Here is a 19,068-nt window from a genome sequence, read left to right as displayed (position 1 = left end):
GTGTTAAGGAACCTGTAGTCAGAGCTTCTCTTGGCTGGGCTGAGGGTGGACTATACAGGTTACTATTTGTTATATTAATCCAAAAGCCTGCTATCATTTAGTCTGTTTGGATTCTCAGCCTGTAACTTGCAAACTTTATTTTATTTGATCTATGCAATGTCCTGTGTGACCACTACCAAAGTTGACTCAATTTTTTAAAAGAGGAAGTGAAAGGCTGATGTCAGTAAATTCAGGAGCCCCAGAGTTTGTCAGAGTGGAGCTTTCTGCTGCTCCCAGGCCCTCCTCTTCAGCAGCTCTGAGCACTGTTCCTCAGCTGCACTGAGCACGTGGTGCTTCCCTCATCCTAATCCTGCCTCTGAAGTCTGTCCTCCCTGCTCCCTGGAGGGCACTCACCACCCCTGCCTTACTTTCCTGGAGTCCACATTGCCTGACCTGCAGTTCTCTTCTGTTGTCATCCCCTGTTATACAGGAACCCTGTTGACTGTGATGGTAAGTATTGGGGAGGGGGAGCGCTCTATAATCCCATGATTATGTATCAGTTTTTGGTGAGTCTGTGGCCCTGGGCTGTGACCTTCACAAGTGTTTCTCAGATTTTTACCACCCTATTTGGTGAGGCAAGGAAATTAGAAGGATTTGGAGTTAAAGGTATTTCCCTTCCCCCAGGTGGATTAGGCTCTGGTAACAGAGTTTCCCTTGAGGGCAGACCTTTGTTAAAGAGAACACACTACTCAGAGTATTTCAAGATGACTGCTTTTCTCTCCTTCTGCTACAAAAAAGCAGGAGATATTTCTCTGATTTTCCCAGTGAGAACCTGGTGGGATTCCTACAGGTAAAACTCACAAAAGTGTGGGGCTCCACTAATTCTGGACCCCTGGAGTTTTGAACTCTCAAGCTCATCCACTAGGATCCTCCAGCAATTCTTCAATTACAGTTTTAAGTGTTCCTACCAACACTCGTTCCACCTGCAGCCTTCTGCCCCAGGTAACCTGGGATTTCTCTGAATCCTCCTTTCTCTCAAGCTATCAGGGGGTGCTTTGCCCTGTGACCTCAATTTTTGATGGATTTAAGAACAGTTGTTGTTTTCAATACATTCTGCACTTTGTCGTTGTGAGGTCAAGAATGATGACTTCCAGGTGGGTTACATGTTGAACCGGAAACCAAAAGTTCCCCCAATCTGTGGATAAATTCACAACATCAGTATAGCTCTCTCTTGAAGAGTAATGCCCATAGAGACATACCTTTTAACAATGATTTTGAACAATTTAACTCAATGCATTTCATGGCTAAAGCAGAAATAAGAGTCCTGAAACGGACTGAACATATGGACATGTGACTTAGTGTATAAGGTACAGAGAATCATTTCCAGGTCCCTTTCCTTACTTATTGTCTTTCAATTTTTTTTTTAAATAAATATATTTACTTATTTATTTATTTTTATTTTTGGCTGCATTGGCTCTTGGTTGCTGCGCGCGGGCTTTCTCTAGTTGCGGTGAGCGGCGGCTACTCTTTGTTGCGGTGCGCGGGCTTCTCATTGTGGTGGCTTCTCTTGTTGCAGAACACAGGCTCTAGGCACACGGGCTTCAGTAGTTGTGGCATGTGGGCTCAGTAGTTGTGGCTGGCGGGCTCTCGAGCGCAGGCTCGGTAGTTGTGGCCACCAGGGAAGCCCCTCTTTCAAATTTTTGATGAGAAGAACAATCTCATGATTTCTACTCTGACAACTTCCCAGAGTCAGAGTTCCTCTATTTCTTCTCTTCAGATTGAGAGGGACTCCCTGGAAGTAAGTTGTTCATGGCCAGTGTAGGGCCCTCCATTTCCAGGACAGTCTTCCTCCCCCATCACCTGAACCGAACTGGTGTCCAGGTCTTCCAGCTGCCGACAGAGTCCAGTGGGAGTTTGTGCAGGAGGGTCGTGTTTCAGGAGCGCTGTGTGTGGAAGAGATGGAAGGTGAGCTGGGACATCTTGTGAAACTTGCCACCACCTGCCATCTCCCAGAGGAGATGTCCTTCAGTCGGCGTAGCAGGGAAATCCTTCTCACTTGACTCAGAAGCATCAGGTCTTCCTGTGAACCAGTCCATGGCTCTGAGGCAGATCCCAACCCAGCCCAGGGGTCAGATGCTGATGCAGCTAACAAGCAGGAGGGCCCTCACAGGTAGTGGGCATTAGAAACCTTGGCGATGCTAGCAGCCTGAATGAGGTGTGTGTCTGTGTGAGTTTCTTTGAGGGGCTTTCTATATAAGTCTCTCAGATTCAGAACTCAGTAGTTATCATTTTTGGAATGTTCCTGTACACTTTTTATCTTTTTTTTCCCTTCACGTATGCTCTAGACTAGAAGACATCAGTAATTTATATCATTCTTTCATTTTGCTTCGTTTACATTGAATTTGCCTTAAGAAACCTCAGATGTTTCAGTGTAAGTGGATTCAAATGTTTCCGAAGACGAAAGTCTTTTCGTTAAACTCAAACTTATGTCTACGGTGCTTTCTTGCTAACAGCAGCGCTTCACCTCTGCTCCTGGGCTCTGTGTCTGCCCTCTTTATTTTGCATGTCAGCCAAGCTGCCTTGTTCTTCTGGATTGGTCTTCTTGAAAATGGATTTATTAGACCCGTTTGACAAGTAACATCTTGTCTACATCTTGTGCACCATTGTATCATTAGCACAGAGTTCATAGTAATGTCTCAAGATAATTAGTAACAAGTAATAGTCTCACTTTTTTCCATCAGACTTCACATCAGAAGCTTCTATTAACCTCCCATCAGAACCTTATATTAAAGCGATTAATAAGCATCATTAGATCATTCAGTACCTTTTTACTGAGCCTCTTGATTCACCATTCCCATGTCGCAGTGAAGATGCAGGGTGGTGAAGATGTAAGGCATGTGATGCTAGAGAAAAGTTTCCTTCTTTTCACTGCTGGTTTCAGAGTCATAATTTTACATGTTCTTTTTTCAGTCAGTATTGTTCTGGGCAAGGGTTGTCTTGCTGCTTCTGAATTACTTTCTATCCCATTTTGAAATACGAACCAAAACAGAGAGGTAAAAGTGGAAACATAAAGGGGTCCATACCACTGTTTTCCATAATTTTCAATCCGTCATTGTTTTCTTTCTCCATTCACCTTTCTTAGAAAGCTGTCATTGGCTTTGGATGCACTGAGGTAAATGGAAAACAAATGCAAAACGGACTATGATGAGAGTGACTATGACTCTCCAGGGGAAAAAATGACAGTGGGAGTTCCTGTCTTCTCTTATAACCCTCCACCAACTCCAGTATGGTTCCGGCTGATTTATTCCACCAAATCAGCTCTCACTAAAGTCAGTTCCATCTGTTTCCCGTGTAGTGGATGACTTCAGTCTACAGAGCAGCTTACTGAAAATCAACATAACATTAATCAAGATGATGATAAATTTTCCTTGTAATTACGTATGTCATGATGTAGAGTAAATAAACTGTTAAACATGAATATGAGTTGTCAGTACATCAAATCTATGTAATCTCTTCAGAGGCAAAGATGTTTCAAAAAGGGACAACCATGCAGAGAGTAAACTGATCTAGCTTCTACTCTAGGTCCCACCCTATGTCTCTCCTCCAGTTCAGATAGCAAATATCTCAAACCTGTTTTCTCTGTATATTGTCATTATCTTCTCTTATTCATCCTTTCACCCTCTCCACAGTGGTTTCTGGAGATTAATTCTCCCAAACGTGCTCTCACTGAGGTGGCCAATGCCGTCTCTTTGCCCAGGTAGGGGGTAGTTTCTGTCTACAATTTAAATGAATGCATTGAGTCTTCTAAGCAGTTTCAGCCTTTTACACACGGTCTTCTTACCATTCTCTCTCTCGTCCTGTTAACATATGGCCATTCCACCTCGCTTTCCTTTGCTGCTCTTTCCCTCCTGTTAACATATGGCCATTCCACCTCGCTTTCCTTTGCTGCTCTCTTCCCTCCTGTTTAAGGTTAAGGTCATAGGACTCAACTTTTTTTTTTTTTTTTTTTTTCTTCTTCGTTACGCGGGCCTCTCACTGTTGTGGCCTCTCCCGTTGCGGAGCACAGGCTCCAGACACGCAGGCCCAGCGGCCATGGCTCACGGGCCCAGCCGCTCCGAGGCACGTGGGATCCTCCCGGACCGGGTCACGAACCCGTGTGCCCTGCATCGGCAGGCGGACTCTCAACCACTGCGCCACCAGGGAAGCCCCGAGGACTCAACTTTAAGTCCTTTTCTCATTGTATTCTCTCTTCCATTTGAACACTTCTTCTGTTCCCATGCTTTACACTTCATGGAATTACTTGTAAATTGCCAAGTGCAATATCCAGTGGACATCTCCAGTTAGATACCTACCAGTGAACGGGTAGAGCGCTTCTATGACTTTTGTTTTTATATCCTCGCATGGCTTGATCCACCTTTCTCTGAGAGAATTTCACTTTCCGCCCTTCTTCTCACTATAGTCTTAAACCTAACGTATTAATTTCTAATATTAGTTAGCATTAGTTTAACCATAATTAATGTTTAATTTTCAGTTAACTGACTATTGTTTTTAAGTTCCTTTCCCTACAAAAACCAAGAGACAGAAAAGCAGGATTGGATTCATTATGGTCACCACTATATCCTGAGGGCAACATACAACCTGGCTTAGACGAAGTTTATATTTACTTCTCACTAGAGTATCCTAATGACTCTAGTGTGTCATATCATTTACACAATGATGTAAATGGATCGCACCATTCTTTAATCAGGTTGCACATTCAGGCTCGGTGTGTCGTTTTTAAGAATAAACAAACATAAAAAGTTTTCTATGGTGAAAATTTATTTCATGCACAAAGCAAAATATAAATAGACTAAATACAAAGAACGTGTTTTTTCTCGTAACCACAATTTAAAGGTGCACATAATATTATACCAACAAAAAATAAGTTAAAACTTTATAAATAGTTAAATAAATAAGTTTTTAAATAGATAAAAATAAATCATCTGTAAGGAACTAGTGCCTGCAGAGTTGGAACATGATGTTGCTTAATATTCCTGAAAACATTTGACAGATTGATTCAATTCAGGGCATGACGAGAGCAGAAATGAGAGTCTTTGACACGGCAGCACAGGTGGAAGTGTGGTCTCGTTAGTCAGCGAGAATCATTTCCGTGTTGAAGCAGGTGTGTGTCGTGTCACTCCTTCCTCCTGAGTCTTTCTTGCAAGTTGGTTGATGAAGAGAAAGACCTCATGACTTCTGCTCTGACAATCTCCCAGGCACAAGGGCTGTATTTCTTCTCTTGCAGATAGACAGTGATTCTGTGGAAGTATTTCCTCACAGCCAGGACGGAGTCCTCCTTCAGCAGGGGAGTCCCTTCCAGCCCCGCCTCCTGCATCAGACAGGCTTGCAGGTCAGTGAGCTGCTGAAAAAGTGCAGTGCAGAACTTGTCCAGGAGGGTCTCATCCCAAGCGGCCGCCGAGCCCTCGGCGCTGAAGAGCTGGAAGGTCTGCTGGATCATCTCATGGACGACAGCGACGGCTTGAGCCTTCTGGAACTGGTTGCCTCCAAACGCCTCCTGGGGGAATCCAAAGTCATTTCTGTCCTTGAGGCAGGAGAAGGGGGAGATTCTCCTCATTTGTTGCAGGAGCCTCAGGGCCCTGGTGTTAGCCAGGCTGTGGGTCTGAGGCAGGTCGCAGCCCAGAGAGCACGTGGAGTTGCAGCTGAGCAGCACCAGGGCCAGGAGTAAGGACACGGTTGGGGCCATCGGGGACCCTGCAGGTGCTGCCGGCCTGGCTGAGGTGTGGGGACTCTGAGAACCCCGCTCTCTAGGTTCTCTGAGGGCCTTCCTTCAGACCTGGGTCTTAAATAGGGACATATTCATTTCCATTTTCTGAATGTTTCTTCTTACTTTCTACTTCTGTTTTTGCTTTTCATTTTGCACTCTCCAAACGGGTTAGGGCAGCGTTTCTCAACCACTGTTTCTCATCCTTGCCTCCCCTTCTCCTGCCCACAGAGCCTTTTTAGATGTTTTTTTCCCATATGGCCCCCCCTATGAAATTTTGATACACAGATACACTGTGTACATCGATATGTACTCCATGCATATCTTTACTTTATGAATAGAAAAAGAAAGTGAAAAGTTTATTCTTTTTATTCGATGCAGGGGTGAGTGTGACCAAAATGTTTAGGCTAGAAATTAACTGTAAAAGCTACTGCAATTAATTTAACATTTTGGTTAAGTGTGCAGAATGACTTGTAATGTAATACATTTACTTAATAAATAGGAATGTATCAAATTACATATTCAATAAAAATTTATACAAATACTTCATAAGAATACCAATGTTTAGATATATTTAAAAATCTATCAAAACTGCTGAAACCATGGAAAATTTAAATGATTTTTTTCTTAACATTTATTTTTAGGTAATCATGTTTTGATTCATATCATAAAATGATTTCTAACTTCACTAGCTGCTAGATATTCATCTAGATATTGTCAGCAACTTTTTCTCTTTAGGACTAGACGTAATTATTGATCTCCTGGGTAACTTTTTTAGAATTAAATAATAAAATACAACCTATTTGTGCTTAATTCCTGATGCCCACATTACACTGAGGCTCAAACATAAGCAAAATCCACAAGACAGACAAGGACAGCTCATAAGTAAACAAAGGCCACCTCTCACATTATGACTTTGAGTTCAAGTTTATGATGGAGAGAAAGTCCTCTAATGAAACATCAAGCCACCATAGCTTGTAGCACTGATCCTGCATATTGTGTATCTTCCATGCACTCAATGTCAATGCCTCTCGTCTCGTACGCAAGAAAACCCAAAGAGAAAAATGAATACAAAGGGATGAGATTTTGCTGGATAGAGCTGAGCTTTGGAGTGCCACCCACCATTGTAGTAGCTAGGATTTGTTCACACCCCTAAGAACTAATGTTTGCACCCATGGGAGCGGTCTGCTCCCCAATGAGAATGTATGATTTAGGAATCATCATCCATTTGAATCTTTCTCTGTATTTTTGCATTGAATTTCAGATTCCCCAAAGGGCTGTCTGAGGTTCCAATCCAAGCCTATTCTTTTCAAACAAAAGAAAACCATCCTTGTAATTAATTGAGAACTGGATAAATACTGATTGGTATCATGGAAAGAATTAACTTTCAACTCTGATCATGAATTCTTTTGTTTTGCAGTGGATGTTCTGTGGCCTCAGCCCTCTCCAATTCCGATCTTTCAATAAATAATAGGTATGTGACCATCTTTGGCAAGTCAGCTCTGTAGCAACTGGAACTCTGTCGTATTCTCTGTGGTATCCTCGGCCCCAGGCCCAGTGTAATCACGCAACAGGTACTCTTAACTAAAAGCAGTCTCTCAGATGTTCTCCTCCCACTGGAAGGCAGTTACGAATGACCAAGCTATTTTCCTTTATCACGGTCATATTTGCTGCGATTATAATAGACAGTGGCTAGTATTCCCACTCTACTCCTACTGGTATCAGTCATGCCTACTGAGTTTGTTGCTAAAACCACTAGGATTCTCTTTCCTTTAAGGTGCACATGGCTCTGGGGATTCAAATTGTAAGAGCAGCACAATTTTCAGCCTTTGCCCGGCACTCCATTAAACTCAGGAGGATGGCCTCGTCTCTGATTTGTCCTCCACTGGGTCACGACAGAAAATAACCAGCTTGGTGTCACATACAGAGCCACGTGTCTGGACTCAAACTCTCCCTGATTCACACGGGTCACAGCAACCAGACAGTTAACCACGTTACTCTTTGGTGGATCTTTACAGATGGGCCATGACTACCTATATCCTGAGATTCTTTGGAGACTCCTCACAAAGTCTGATGAACAATCATTTTCATCCTGTGTCTTCATTCCCTTCCAAGGGACGATGGGGTCCATTTCAGTTTGATTTCCAGATTTTGACACATGATAATTAAAGCATTACTTCAGGTTGAAAATCGAGAGTTTGGATTCTGAGTCCTCGGTCTGCTCTTTTGGCCTGGTAAGTGGCTCATTCTTCTTTATTTACATGAATATATTCTCTCTTCTGGATGCCAGGACATGTAGCCCTCAAGGCCCTTTCTGGTCTGAATGTTTCCATCCCCACAAAATTCGTATCTGGAAGTCCTAACCCCCAAAGTGATGGTATCAGGCGGCGGGCTGTTTGGGACTTGATTAGGGTGTGAAGATGGAGGCCTCACGAATGGAATCCGTGCCCTTATCAAAGAGGTCAGAGATAAATGCCTCTCTCTCCTGCTGTATGATGACACAAGGAGAAGTCTGCAGTGTGAGACCTGAAGCAGCCTCTCAGCAGAACTGGACCACGTTCTTGGATTCCACATTCTGGACCAGATCTTGGATTTCCAGACTCTAGAACTGTGAGCAATACATTTCTGCTCTTTACAAACTACCCAGTCTATGCTCTTTTGTTGAAGAAGCCCAAATAGTAAGACATGACCTGACCTATTGTGTCCTCAGCATACCTCCCAGAAGTCTGTAAAATACCTAAAGGGAGAGACACCATCTTACTCAACCCCGTTTCCTAGACAGCTAGTCCAGTCCCTGTCATTTCCGGAGCTCACTCCATACTCATGAAGGGGAGCAGTGATGATAGTAATAGGAGAAGGAACAATAGCAACATATATTAGATATGATATGAGAGGACGATAATCTACAGAGACTTTGTAAATTCTTCATGGTTCTACAAGGGAAGTGATAATGGAATATTGTGTGAGATATTTTTTAAAGATCATTTGCAGGAATATTTTCTTCTTCAAGTTTGCATTTTCAATACTTAGAAGATCAGGATGAGAATCACGGGCCTGGACACAAATGGAAGAGTCGCTCTCCACTTTTTCTTCAGTCATCCTCAAGTACTTGCAAGGAGCCGCCTGATCATACTTTTCTCGTCTCCCTCAGGCAATAAGGAAACAACTCGTGTCTACATTTGTGGATATTTTCCTCGTAGGCTATGCCTTTGGGCATCAATTTGAATGCTTCTTTCCAACAGTCTGTGGTGCTGTGAAGTCTGAGTGACATCCGTGTCATCTTCCCCAAGCTGAACTTGTGGAATAAGAATCTGGGTCTGATTGTGGGTTTGTTTTTTTCTAATTTTCTTTATTTCAGCAAATGAACAATAAAAATACATGAAATCATCATACACTGAGTCTGAGAATAAACATCCAAACTTGATGTTTTCTTTCTTTTAAGGCAGAACTAGGGGATGAGAGTTTTTAAAACTTTTAATTTTATACTGGAGTGTATTTGATTAACAATGCTGTGCTAGCCTCAGGTGTACAGCAGAGTGATTCAGCCACACGCATTCATGCATCCATTCTTCCTCAAACACCCCTCCCATCTAGGTTGCCACATAATACTGAGCAGAGTTCCCTGTGCTACACAGTAGGTCCCTGTTGGCCATCCATCCCCAATATAGCATTGTGTACGTGTCAATCCCAAACTCCCCAACTATCCCTCCCCCGCCCTTCCCCCCTGGTAACCATAAATTGGCTCGGTTAGTCTGCGGGTCAGTTTCTGTTTTGTAAATAAGTTCATTTGTATCATTTTTTTAGATTCCACATATAAATGATATTTCTCTTTCTCTGTGGGTCAGATTGTTTTTGTAATGAAGTGTGTGCAAGCAAGCACGTTAGTTGTTCGCCTCCACCCCACCCAGAACTTCATTAGGACAAATGGCGTAAAGATGAAAAGTGGTCTTATGCACTGAACTTGTCTCCTCGTCCATTAATCATCCAGTAATTCCCCAACTTCTTTGCAGTGAGATTTCCACGAAGAGAAATCCAGGCCATGTAATGTGAGCAGAAGTGCTGTCGACCTGCATAGTGCTGGCCCTTGAAAACCACCCATGTGATGCACCAGACTTTTTCCCTTTACTAATGAGTGGAATAGACTCAAGTACTGCAGAAAAATTTGGAGTCACCTGTTGAGGATGGAAAAATCCACAAAACAGGGGGTACCCATGTCCCCGAATCACTCTTGGAGAGCAACTTAGAACATCCATCCGATCAGGAATGCCTGCCTTGTGTTCTTATACCAGGGAAAGAGAAGATTCTATTATGATCAAATTCCTGACAGCATTCTGTTTACCTGTTACAGCAGTCAGCATCAAGTTAACTGTCAAGTATCTCTAACACCACACTATCCAGAAAACCTTTCTATACTTCATATGTTGAAAATAGCAAATACCCCTCCCGAAACTTAAAGGGATCTTTTAAATTACGTTATAAAATTATTGACACTCAAGAAAAGAGATTGTGTTCTTCTGTCAAAACCTTTTGTAAAACCATGATTTTCATTTGAGACGTTTTTCAGCCTGTGAGGAAACACAAGTCGAGATTGCTTTGGACCTGAACACTAACGTAATTGAATGAAAAGCGTCACGAGTATAAAAGTATTCTGTATTTGTTGACATTTCTGTGAGGATTCTTACATAAGGGAAAGGCACCTTTCAATTTCCACTCTGACAACCTCCCAGGCACAGGGGCTGTACTCCTTTGCCTTCAGATAGACATGGATTCCGTGGAAATACTCCCGGGCAGCAAGTCCCCAATCGCGACAATCCAGATTGTCTTTTTTCATCTGCTCCAGTCGGTGCAGCCTCAGATGAAGGCGAAAGAGAAGTTTATCGAGGAGGGTGTTGTTCCAGGCAGCACGGCTGTCCTCCGTGGTGAAGAGGTTGAAGATCTGCTGGAGCATCAGATGGTGCGGACAGGTGCCTTGAGTCATCTGGATTGGGGTGATATTCTCTCTTTTCCAAGGAAATTTGAAGTCGGTTCTGTCCTTTAGGCACCACTGAGAGGGGATCCTTTGCATCTGTTGCAAATGTTGGAAGACTTGCTTGTTTTCCTGGCTATGGCTTCTAGGCAGTTTCCAGCCAAGAGAGCAAGCGGGGATGGAGCAGAGCGCCACTCCTGCCGCTAGCAAATAGATCCGGCCCATTGAGAATGAGTGATTCACTAGATGGCCGCCAGGGGGCGCGCGGGCGCCGCCAAACAATTAGTGGGAAGCTTCCTTCCCCGGAACTGTGGACAGCGTCCTTCCCTAGGCGGCCGGTGGAGGGCGAAGGGTTTGTTTGGGAAACGCCGACTATTGAGTTTGCGGTCTGCAGCTCGAGAGACAGGGCGGAAAGTAGTTACGGAGGCTGCTTTAATAATCAGCCTAGTGCGCGAAAAACCTTCGTTTTTCTCGGTGCTGAGTGCTGAAAAGGAAGCCTTGTCGCGGCCTCGCCAGAGACATGTTTGTCTGGTTGGGAACCGGAACCTGGCATTTTCGGGGCTTCCCCTGAGTTTTGCGCTTTATTTTCTCACAGAAAGTTGAACGAGGCAACTTTGGGGAAAGAAACCTTTTTCTGAGCGGTCTGAGGCGGGGAACCCCGCCTCAGAGAAAGGGGAGCCGATTTTACAGATTCGGGCTCGTTGGTGGCGCGAGGCAGCGAAGGCTCAGAGAAAGGGGAATGCGGCGGCGGCGGCGGCGATGGGACGACAGGACGGTGTTGGGGACGCCCTGCGGGGTGAGTCGGAGCGCGGCCACCACCGGGGCCGAGGACGCGGGAGCTGAGCGCCCCTGTAGATGCTCTGGGACTTTCACAGTGTCTTTCAAGGATACAGCGTTAAAGTGAGGGAGAAAGTATTGAATATGTGAAAAGTAGGAATATTAAGAAACTCACAGCATTTTACTTTTTATATTTCAAAATTAATTGTATAACTTAATTCATGTCATATTTAAATTAAATATTTTAAATGTTTCATCTTTTATATATTTTCAATATTAAGCATAGAATATTAAAACATATTTTCATATTAAAATATAGCGTTTTATTGAACTTTAAACTATATTGTCTTTATACTAAAGTAAGTATTTAATATAATTAGTTATTTGTTTATTTATTTTCGGCTGGGTTCAGTCTTCGTTCAGGTGCCCGGGCTTCTCATTGTGGTGGCTTCTCTTGTTGCAGAGCACGGGCTGCAGAGCACAGGCTCAGCAGTTGTGGCTCACGGGCTCAGTTGCTCCGCGGCATGTGGGATCTTCCCCGACTAGGGCTCGAACCCGTGTGTCCCCTGCATTGGCAGGCGGATTCTTAACCACTGGTCCACCAGGAAAGACCCGGGTGTTTAATACAGTTTTCCTTTTGTATCTTTAATGGAAGGCAACTCATTAATATTTTCAAGATTACTTTTTCAGTTGTTTTTAATTGAGGGAATTACCATGTTTGACCATTTCTAATGACCCCGTGATAGTCTTAACTGATTTTTAACTCATGTTCCTGAAACGTCTTTCCCAGGAACTCACCTTGACTACATGGTTAGAAAGAAGACTTGCTGTGTACAAGCAATTGAGGACATATAGCAGGTCAGACCTTTTCATTTTTCTTTAGTAAGAATTTTATACACTGAGTGGAATTTGCCCAGATTTCATTTACGTCATGAAGGCTTACTTTGTAAGACTGTCAGGGCCATGCAAATGGAGGTCAACTTCATTTCATTACTTAAAATTTTTATATTTTGTTCCTCGTGCATATTTTGGTATTAATTTTCATTTTAAAATATTGCATTAAAACATCTTTTATCTTGATGACTTAGATTTGGTGCCTTCTTACCATTCGTGCTTAAGAGAAGTACTAGCTTAACGTTGCCCTAATGCTAACCCAGGAAATAGCTTTTGAAGTGGAGTATTGTGCTGTTCCAGGGCTGAACGTCTAGGAATGCTTTAATTCTCATCACTCTCTCCCTCATATATATATTTCTAACCATTGTCCTGGTCGCTACAAAATTAGTTTGATGTCTTTTTTTTTTAAGGAAAACAAACCCCTTTTGACTGCCTTCATCTGATTTTCTCAACTCACACCCCCTTGGCTATGGTAACCACAAATCTGATCTGTTTTTCTCTGAGGTTATGTGTTTGTTTTTAAAGTATAATTTAATCTGTGTCTTAAAAATTAACACCAGAGGTGGTCTGAAACAAAATAAGGTGAGGAAAAGCACTATTTCTCTCATTTATACTAGTCACAGAGCAGCCCTTTTTTTTTTTTTTCCTTTTTTGTGGGTCAGGGTTCAAAACACTTTCTTAGATGCTGCAAAGAGCTTCAGGTGCCTTAGGATTTCTCTCCTTAATGTACCGGGCACTGCCCTAAGGGTGGAGACTAGGTCTCTACTCCTTCGCAGGCCTACAGGCAATCCCTCTCCTAGAGTTTGCATTTGGGGACCTCAACATGCAGACCCCTGAGTGTTAAGGAACCTGTAGTCAGAGCTTCTCTTGGCTGGGCTGAGGGTGGACTATACAGGTTACTATTTGTTATATTAATCCAAAAGCCTGCTATCATTTAGTCTGTTTGGATTCTCAGCCTGTAACTTGCAAACTTTATTTTATTTGATCTATGCAATGTCCTGTGTGACCACTACCAAAGTTGACTCAATTTTTTAAAAGAGGAAGTGAAAGGCTGATGTCAGTAAATTCAGGAGCCCCAGAGTTTGTCAGAGTGGAGCTTTCTGCTGCTCCCAGGCCCTCCTCTTCAGCAGCTCTGAGCACTGTTCCTCAGCTGCACTGAGCACGTGGTGCTTCCCTCATCCTAATCCTGCCTCTGAAGTCTGTCCTCCCTGCTCCCTGGAGGGCACTCACCACCCCTGCCTTACTTTCCTGGAGTCCACATTGCCTGACCTGCAGTTCTCTTCTGTTGTCATCCCCTGTTATACAGGAACCCTGTTGACTGTGATGGTAAGTATTGGGGAGGGGGAGCGCTCTATAATCCCATGATTATGTATCAGTTTTTGGTGAGTCTGTGGCCCTGGGCTGTGACCTTCACAAGTGTTTCTCAGATTTTTACCACCCTATTTGGTGAGGCAAGGAAATTAGAAGGATTTGGAGTTAAAGGTATTTCCCTTCCCCCAGGTGGATTAGGCTCTGGTAACAGAGTTTCCCTTGAGGGCAGACCTTTGTTAAAGAGAACACACTACTCAGAGTATTTCAAGATGACTACTTTTCTCTCCTTCTGCTACAAAAAAGCAGGAGATATTTCTCTGATTTTCCCAGTGAGAACCTGGTGGGATTCCTACAGGTAAAACTCACAAAAGTGTGGGGCTCCACTAATTCTGGACCCCTGGAGTTTTGAACTCTCAAGCTCATCCACTAGGATCCTCCAGCAATTCTTCAATTACAGTTTTAAGTGTTCCTACCAACACTCGTTCCACCTGCAGCCTTCTGCCCCAGGTAACCTGGGATTCTCTGAATCCTCCTTTCTCTCAAGCTATCAGGGAGTGCTTTGCCCTGTGACCTCAATTTTTGATGGACTTAAGAACAGTTGTTGTTTTCAATACATTCTGCACTTTGTCGTTGTGAGGTCAAGAATGATGACTTCCAGGTGGGTTACATGTTGAACCGGAAACCAAAAGTTCCCCCAATCTGTGGATAAATTCACAACATCAGTATAGCTCTCTCTTGAAGAGTAATGCCCATAGAGACATACCTTTTAACAATGATTTTGAACAATTTAACTCAATGCATTTCATGGCTAAAGCAGAAATAAGAGTCCTGAAACGGACTGAACATATGGACATGTGACTTAGTGTATAAGGTACAGAGAATCATTTCCAGGTCCCTTTCCTTACTTATTGTCTTTCAATTTTTTTTTTTTAATAAATATATTTACTTATTTATTTATTTTTATTTTTGGCTGCATTGGCTCTTGGTTGCTGCGCGCGGGCTTTCTCTAGTTGCGGTGAGCGGCGGCTACTCTTTGTTGCGGTGCGCGGGCTTCTCATTGTGGTAGCTTCTCTTGTTGCAGAACACAGGCTCTAGGCACACGGGCTTCAGTAGTTGTGGCATGTGGGCTCAGTAGTTGTGGCCACCAGGTAAGCCCCTCTTTCAAATTTTTGATGAGAAGAATGATCTCATGATTTCTACTCTGACAACTTCCCAGAGTCAGAGTTCCTCTATTTCTTCTCTTCAGATTGAGAGGGATTCCCTGGAAGTAAGTTGTTCATGGCCAGTGTAGGGCCCTCCATTTCCAGGACAGTCTTCCTCCCCCATCACCTGTACCAAACTGGTGTCCAGGTCTTCCAGCTGCCGACAGAGTCCAGTGGGAGTTTGTGCAGGAGGGTCGTGTTTCAGGAGCGCTGTGTGTGGAAGAGATGGAAGGTGAGCTGGGACATCTTGTGAAACTTGCCACCACCTGCCATCTCCCAGAGGAGATGTCCTTCAGTCGGCATAACAGGGAAATCCTTCTCACTTGACTCAGAAGCATCAGGTCTTCCTGTGAACCAGTCCATGGCTCTGAGGCAGATCCCAACCCAGCCCAGGGGTCAGATGCTGATGCAGCTAACAAGCAGGAGGGCCCTCACAGGTAGTGGGCATTAGAAACCTTGGCGATGCTAGCAGCCTGAATGAGGTGTGTGTCTGTGTGAGTTTCTTTGAGGGGCTTTCTATATAAGTCTCTCAGATTCAGAACTCAGTAGTTATCATTTTTGGAATGTTCCTGTACACTTTTTATCTTTTTTTTCCCTTCACGTATGCTCTAGACTAGAAGACATCAGTAATTTATATCATTCTTTCATTTTGCTTCGTTTACATTGAATTTGCCTTAAGAAACCTCAGATGTTTCAGTATAAGTGGATTCAAATGTTTCCGAAGACGAAAGTCTTTTCGTTAAACTCAAACTTATGTCTACGGTGCTTTCTTGCTAACAGCAGCGCTTCACCTCTGCTCCTGGGCTCTGTGTCTGCCCTCTTTATTTTGCATGTCAGCCAAGCTGCCTTGTTCTTCTGGATTGGTCTTCTTGAAAATGGATTTATTAGACCCGTTTGACAAGTAACATCTTGTCTACATCTTGTGCACCATTGTATCATTAGCACAGAGTTCATAGTAATGTCTCAAGATAATTAGTAACAAGTAATAGTCTCACTTTTTTCCATCAGACTTCACATCAGAAGCTTCTATTAACCTCCCATCAGAACCTTATATTAAAGCGATTAATAAGCATCATTAGATCATTCAGTACCTTTTTACTGAGCCTCTTGATTCACCATTCCCACGTCGCAGTGAAGATGCAGGGTGGTGAAGATGTAAGGCATGTGATGCTAGAGAAAAGTTTCCTTCTTTTCACTGCTGGTTTCAGAGTCATAATTTTACATGTTCTTTTTTCAGTCAGTATTGTTCTGGGCAAGGGTTGTCTTGCTGCTTCTGAATTACTTTCTATCCCATTTTGAAATACGAACCAAAACAGAGAGGTAAAAGTGGAAACATAAAGGGGTCCATACCACTGTTTTCCATAATTTTCAATCCGTCATTGTTTTCTTTCTCCATTCACCTTTCTTAGAAAGCTGTCATTGGCTTTGGATGCACTGAGGTAAATGGAAAACAAATGCAAAACGGACTATGATGAGAGTGACTATGACTCTCCAGGGGAAAAAATGACAGTGGGAGTTCCTGTCTTCTCTTATAACCCTCCACCAACTCCAGTATGGTTCCGGCTGATTTATTCCACCAAATCAGCTCTCACTAAAGTCAGTTCCATCTGTTTCCCGTGTAGTGGATGACTTCAGTCTACAGAGCAGCTTACTGAAAATCAACATAACATTAATCAAGATGATGATAAATTTTCCTTGTAATTACGTATGTCATGATGTAGAGTAAATAAACTGTTAAACATGAATATGAGTTGTCAGTACATCAAATCTATGTAATCTCTTCAGAGGCAAAGATGTTTCAAAAAGGGACAACCATGCAGAGAGTAAACTGATCTAGCTTCTACTCTAGGTCCCACCCTATGTCTCTCCTCCAGTTCAGATAGCAAATATCTCAAACCTGTTTTCTCTGTATATTGTCATTATCTTCTCTTATTCATCCTTTCACCCTCTCCACAGTGGTTTCTGGAGATTAATTCTCCCAAACGTGCTCTCACTGAGGTGGCCAATGCCGTCTCTTTGCCCAGGTAGGGGGTAGTTTCTGTCTACAATTTAAATGAATGCATTGAGTCTTCTAAGCAGTTTCAGCCTTTTACACACGGTCTTCTTACCATTCTCTCTCTCGTCCTGTTAACATATGGCCATTCCACCTCGCTTTCCTTTGCTGCTCTTTCCCTCCTGTTAACATATGGCCATTCCACCTCGCTTTCCTTTGCTGCTCTCTTCCCTCCTGTTTAAGGTTAAGGTCATAGGACTCAACTTTTTTTTTTTTTTTTTTTTTCTTCTTCGTTACGCGGGCCTCTCACTGTTGTGGCCTCTCCCGTTGCGGAGCACAGGCTCCAGACACGCAGGCCCAGCGGCCATGGCTCACGGGCCCAGCCGCTCCGAGGCACGTGGGATCCTCCCGGACCGGGTCACGAACCCGTGTGCCCTGCATCGGCAGGCGGACTCTCAACCACTGCGCCACCAGGGAAGCCCCGAGGACTCAACTTTAAGTCCTTTTCTCATTGTATTCTCTCTTCCATTTGAACACTTCTTCTGTTCCCATGCTTTACACTTCATGGAATTACTTGTAAATTGCCAAGTGCAATATCCAGTGGACATCTCCAGTTAGATACCTACCAGTGAACGGGTAGAGCGCTTCTATGACTTTTGTTTTTATATCCTCGCATGGCTTGATCCACCTTTCTCTGAGAGAATTTCATTTTCCGCCCTTCTTCTCACTATAGTCTTAAACCTAACGTATTAATTTCTAATATTAGTTAGCATTAGTTTAACCATAATTAATGTTTAATTTTCAGTTAACTGACTATTGTTTTTAAGTTCCTTTCCCTACAAAAACCAAGAGACAGAAAAGCAGGATTGGATTCATTATGGTCACCACTATATCCTGAGGGCAACATACAACCTGGCTTAGACGAAGTTTATATTTACTTCTCACTAGAGTATCCTAATGACTCTAGTGTGTCATATCATTTACACAATGATGTAAATGGATCGCACCATTCTTTAATCAGGTTGCACATTCAGGCTCGGTGTGTCGTTTTTAAGAATAAACAAACATAAAAAGTTTTCTATGGTGAAAATTTATTTCATGCACAAAGCAAAATATAAATAGACTAAATACAAAGAACGTGTTTTTTCTCGTAACCACAATTTAAAGGTGCACATAATATTATACCAACAAAAAATAAGTTAAAACTTTATAAATAGTTAAATAAATAAGTTTTTAAATAGATAAAAATAAATCATCTGTAAGGAACTAGTGCCTGCAGAGTTGGAACATGATGTTGCTTAATATTCCTGAAAACATTTGACAGATTGATTCAATTCAGGGCATGACGAGAGCAGAAATGAGAGTCTTTGACACGGCAGCACAGGTGGAAGTGTGGTCTCGTTAGTCAGTGAGAATCATTTCCGTGTTGAAGCAGGTGTGTGTCGTGTCACTCCTTCCTCCTGAGTCTTTCTTGCAAGTTGGTTGATGAAGAGAAAGACCTCATGACTTCTGCTCTGACAATCTCCCAGGCACAAGGGCTGTATTTCTTCTCTTGCAGATAGACAGTGATTCTGTGGAAGTATTTCCTCACAGCCAGGACGGAGTCCTCCTTCAGCAGGGGAGTCCCTTCCAGCCCCGCCTCCTGCATCAGACAGGCTTGCAGGTCAGTGAGCTGCTGAAAAAGTGCAGTGCAGAACTTGTCCAGGAGGGTCTCATCCCAAGCGGCCGCCGAGCCCTCGGCGCTGAAGAGCTGGAAGGTCTGCTGGATCATCTCATGGACGACAGCGACGGCTTGAGCCTTCTGGAACTGGTTGCCTCCAAACGCCTCCTGGGGGAATCCAAAGTCATTTCTGTCCTTGAGGCAGGAGAAGGGGGAGATTCTCCTCATTTGTTGTAGGAGCCTTAGGGCCCTGGTGTTAGCCAGGCTGTGGGTCTGAGGCAGGTCGCAGCCCAGAGAGCACGTGGAGTTGCAGCTGAGCAGCATCAGGGCCAGGAGTAAGGACACGGTTGGGGCCATCGGGGGCCTTGCAGGTGCTGCCGGTGTGGCTGAGGTGGGGACTCTGAGAACGCTGCTCTCTAGGTTCTCTGAAGGCCTTCCTTCAGGCCTGGGTCTTAAATAGGGACATATTCGTTTCCATTTTCTGAATGTTCCCTCTTACTTTCTACTTCTGTTTTTACTTTTCAT

The 19,068-nt window shown here is 43.4% G+C and overlaps 1 protein-coding gene and 2 pseudogenes across 1 annotated transcript; all 3 read right to left on the bottom strand.

Moving 5' to 3' along the window:
* Positions 1-5,152: 5,152 nt before the first annotated feature.
* LOC131761593 (interferon alpha-1-like) lies at positions 5,153-5,892 on the bottom strand (annotated as a pseudogene).
* A 4,526-nt stretch (positions 5,893-10,418) lies between these two features.
* On the bottom strand, positions 10,419-10,931 carry LOC131761604 (interferon alpha-13-like). Its single transcript, XM_059072517.2, has one exon. The coding sequence runs from the start codon at positions 10,929-10,931 to the stop codon at positions 10,419-10,421; it is 513 nt and encodes a 170-aa protein (XP_058928500.1).
* A 7,399-nt stretch (positions 10,932-18,330) lies between these two features.
* Positions 18,331-19,068, bottom strand: LOC131761596 (interferon alpha-1-like; annotated as a pseudogene).

The sequence above is a fragment of the Kogia breviceps genome, chromosome 8 (genome assembly GCF_026419965.1).
Source record: "Kogia breviceps isolate mKogBre1 chromosome 8, mKogBre1 haplotype 1, whole genome shotgun sequence".
NCBI classification, from domain to species: domain Eukaryota; kingdom Metazoa; phylum Chordata; class Mammalia; order Artiodactyla; family Physeteridae; genus Kogia; species Kogia breviceps.
This window is presented reverse-complemented; position numbering and strand designations above follow the sequence as displayed.

Excerpts from the sequence above, each read along its gene's own strand:
- LOC131761604 (XM_059072517.2), bottom strand. The coding sequence starts at position 10,931 with ATGGGCCGGATCTATTTGCTAGCGGCAGGAGTGGCGCTCTGCTCCATC.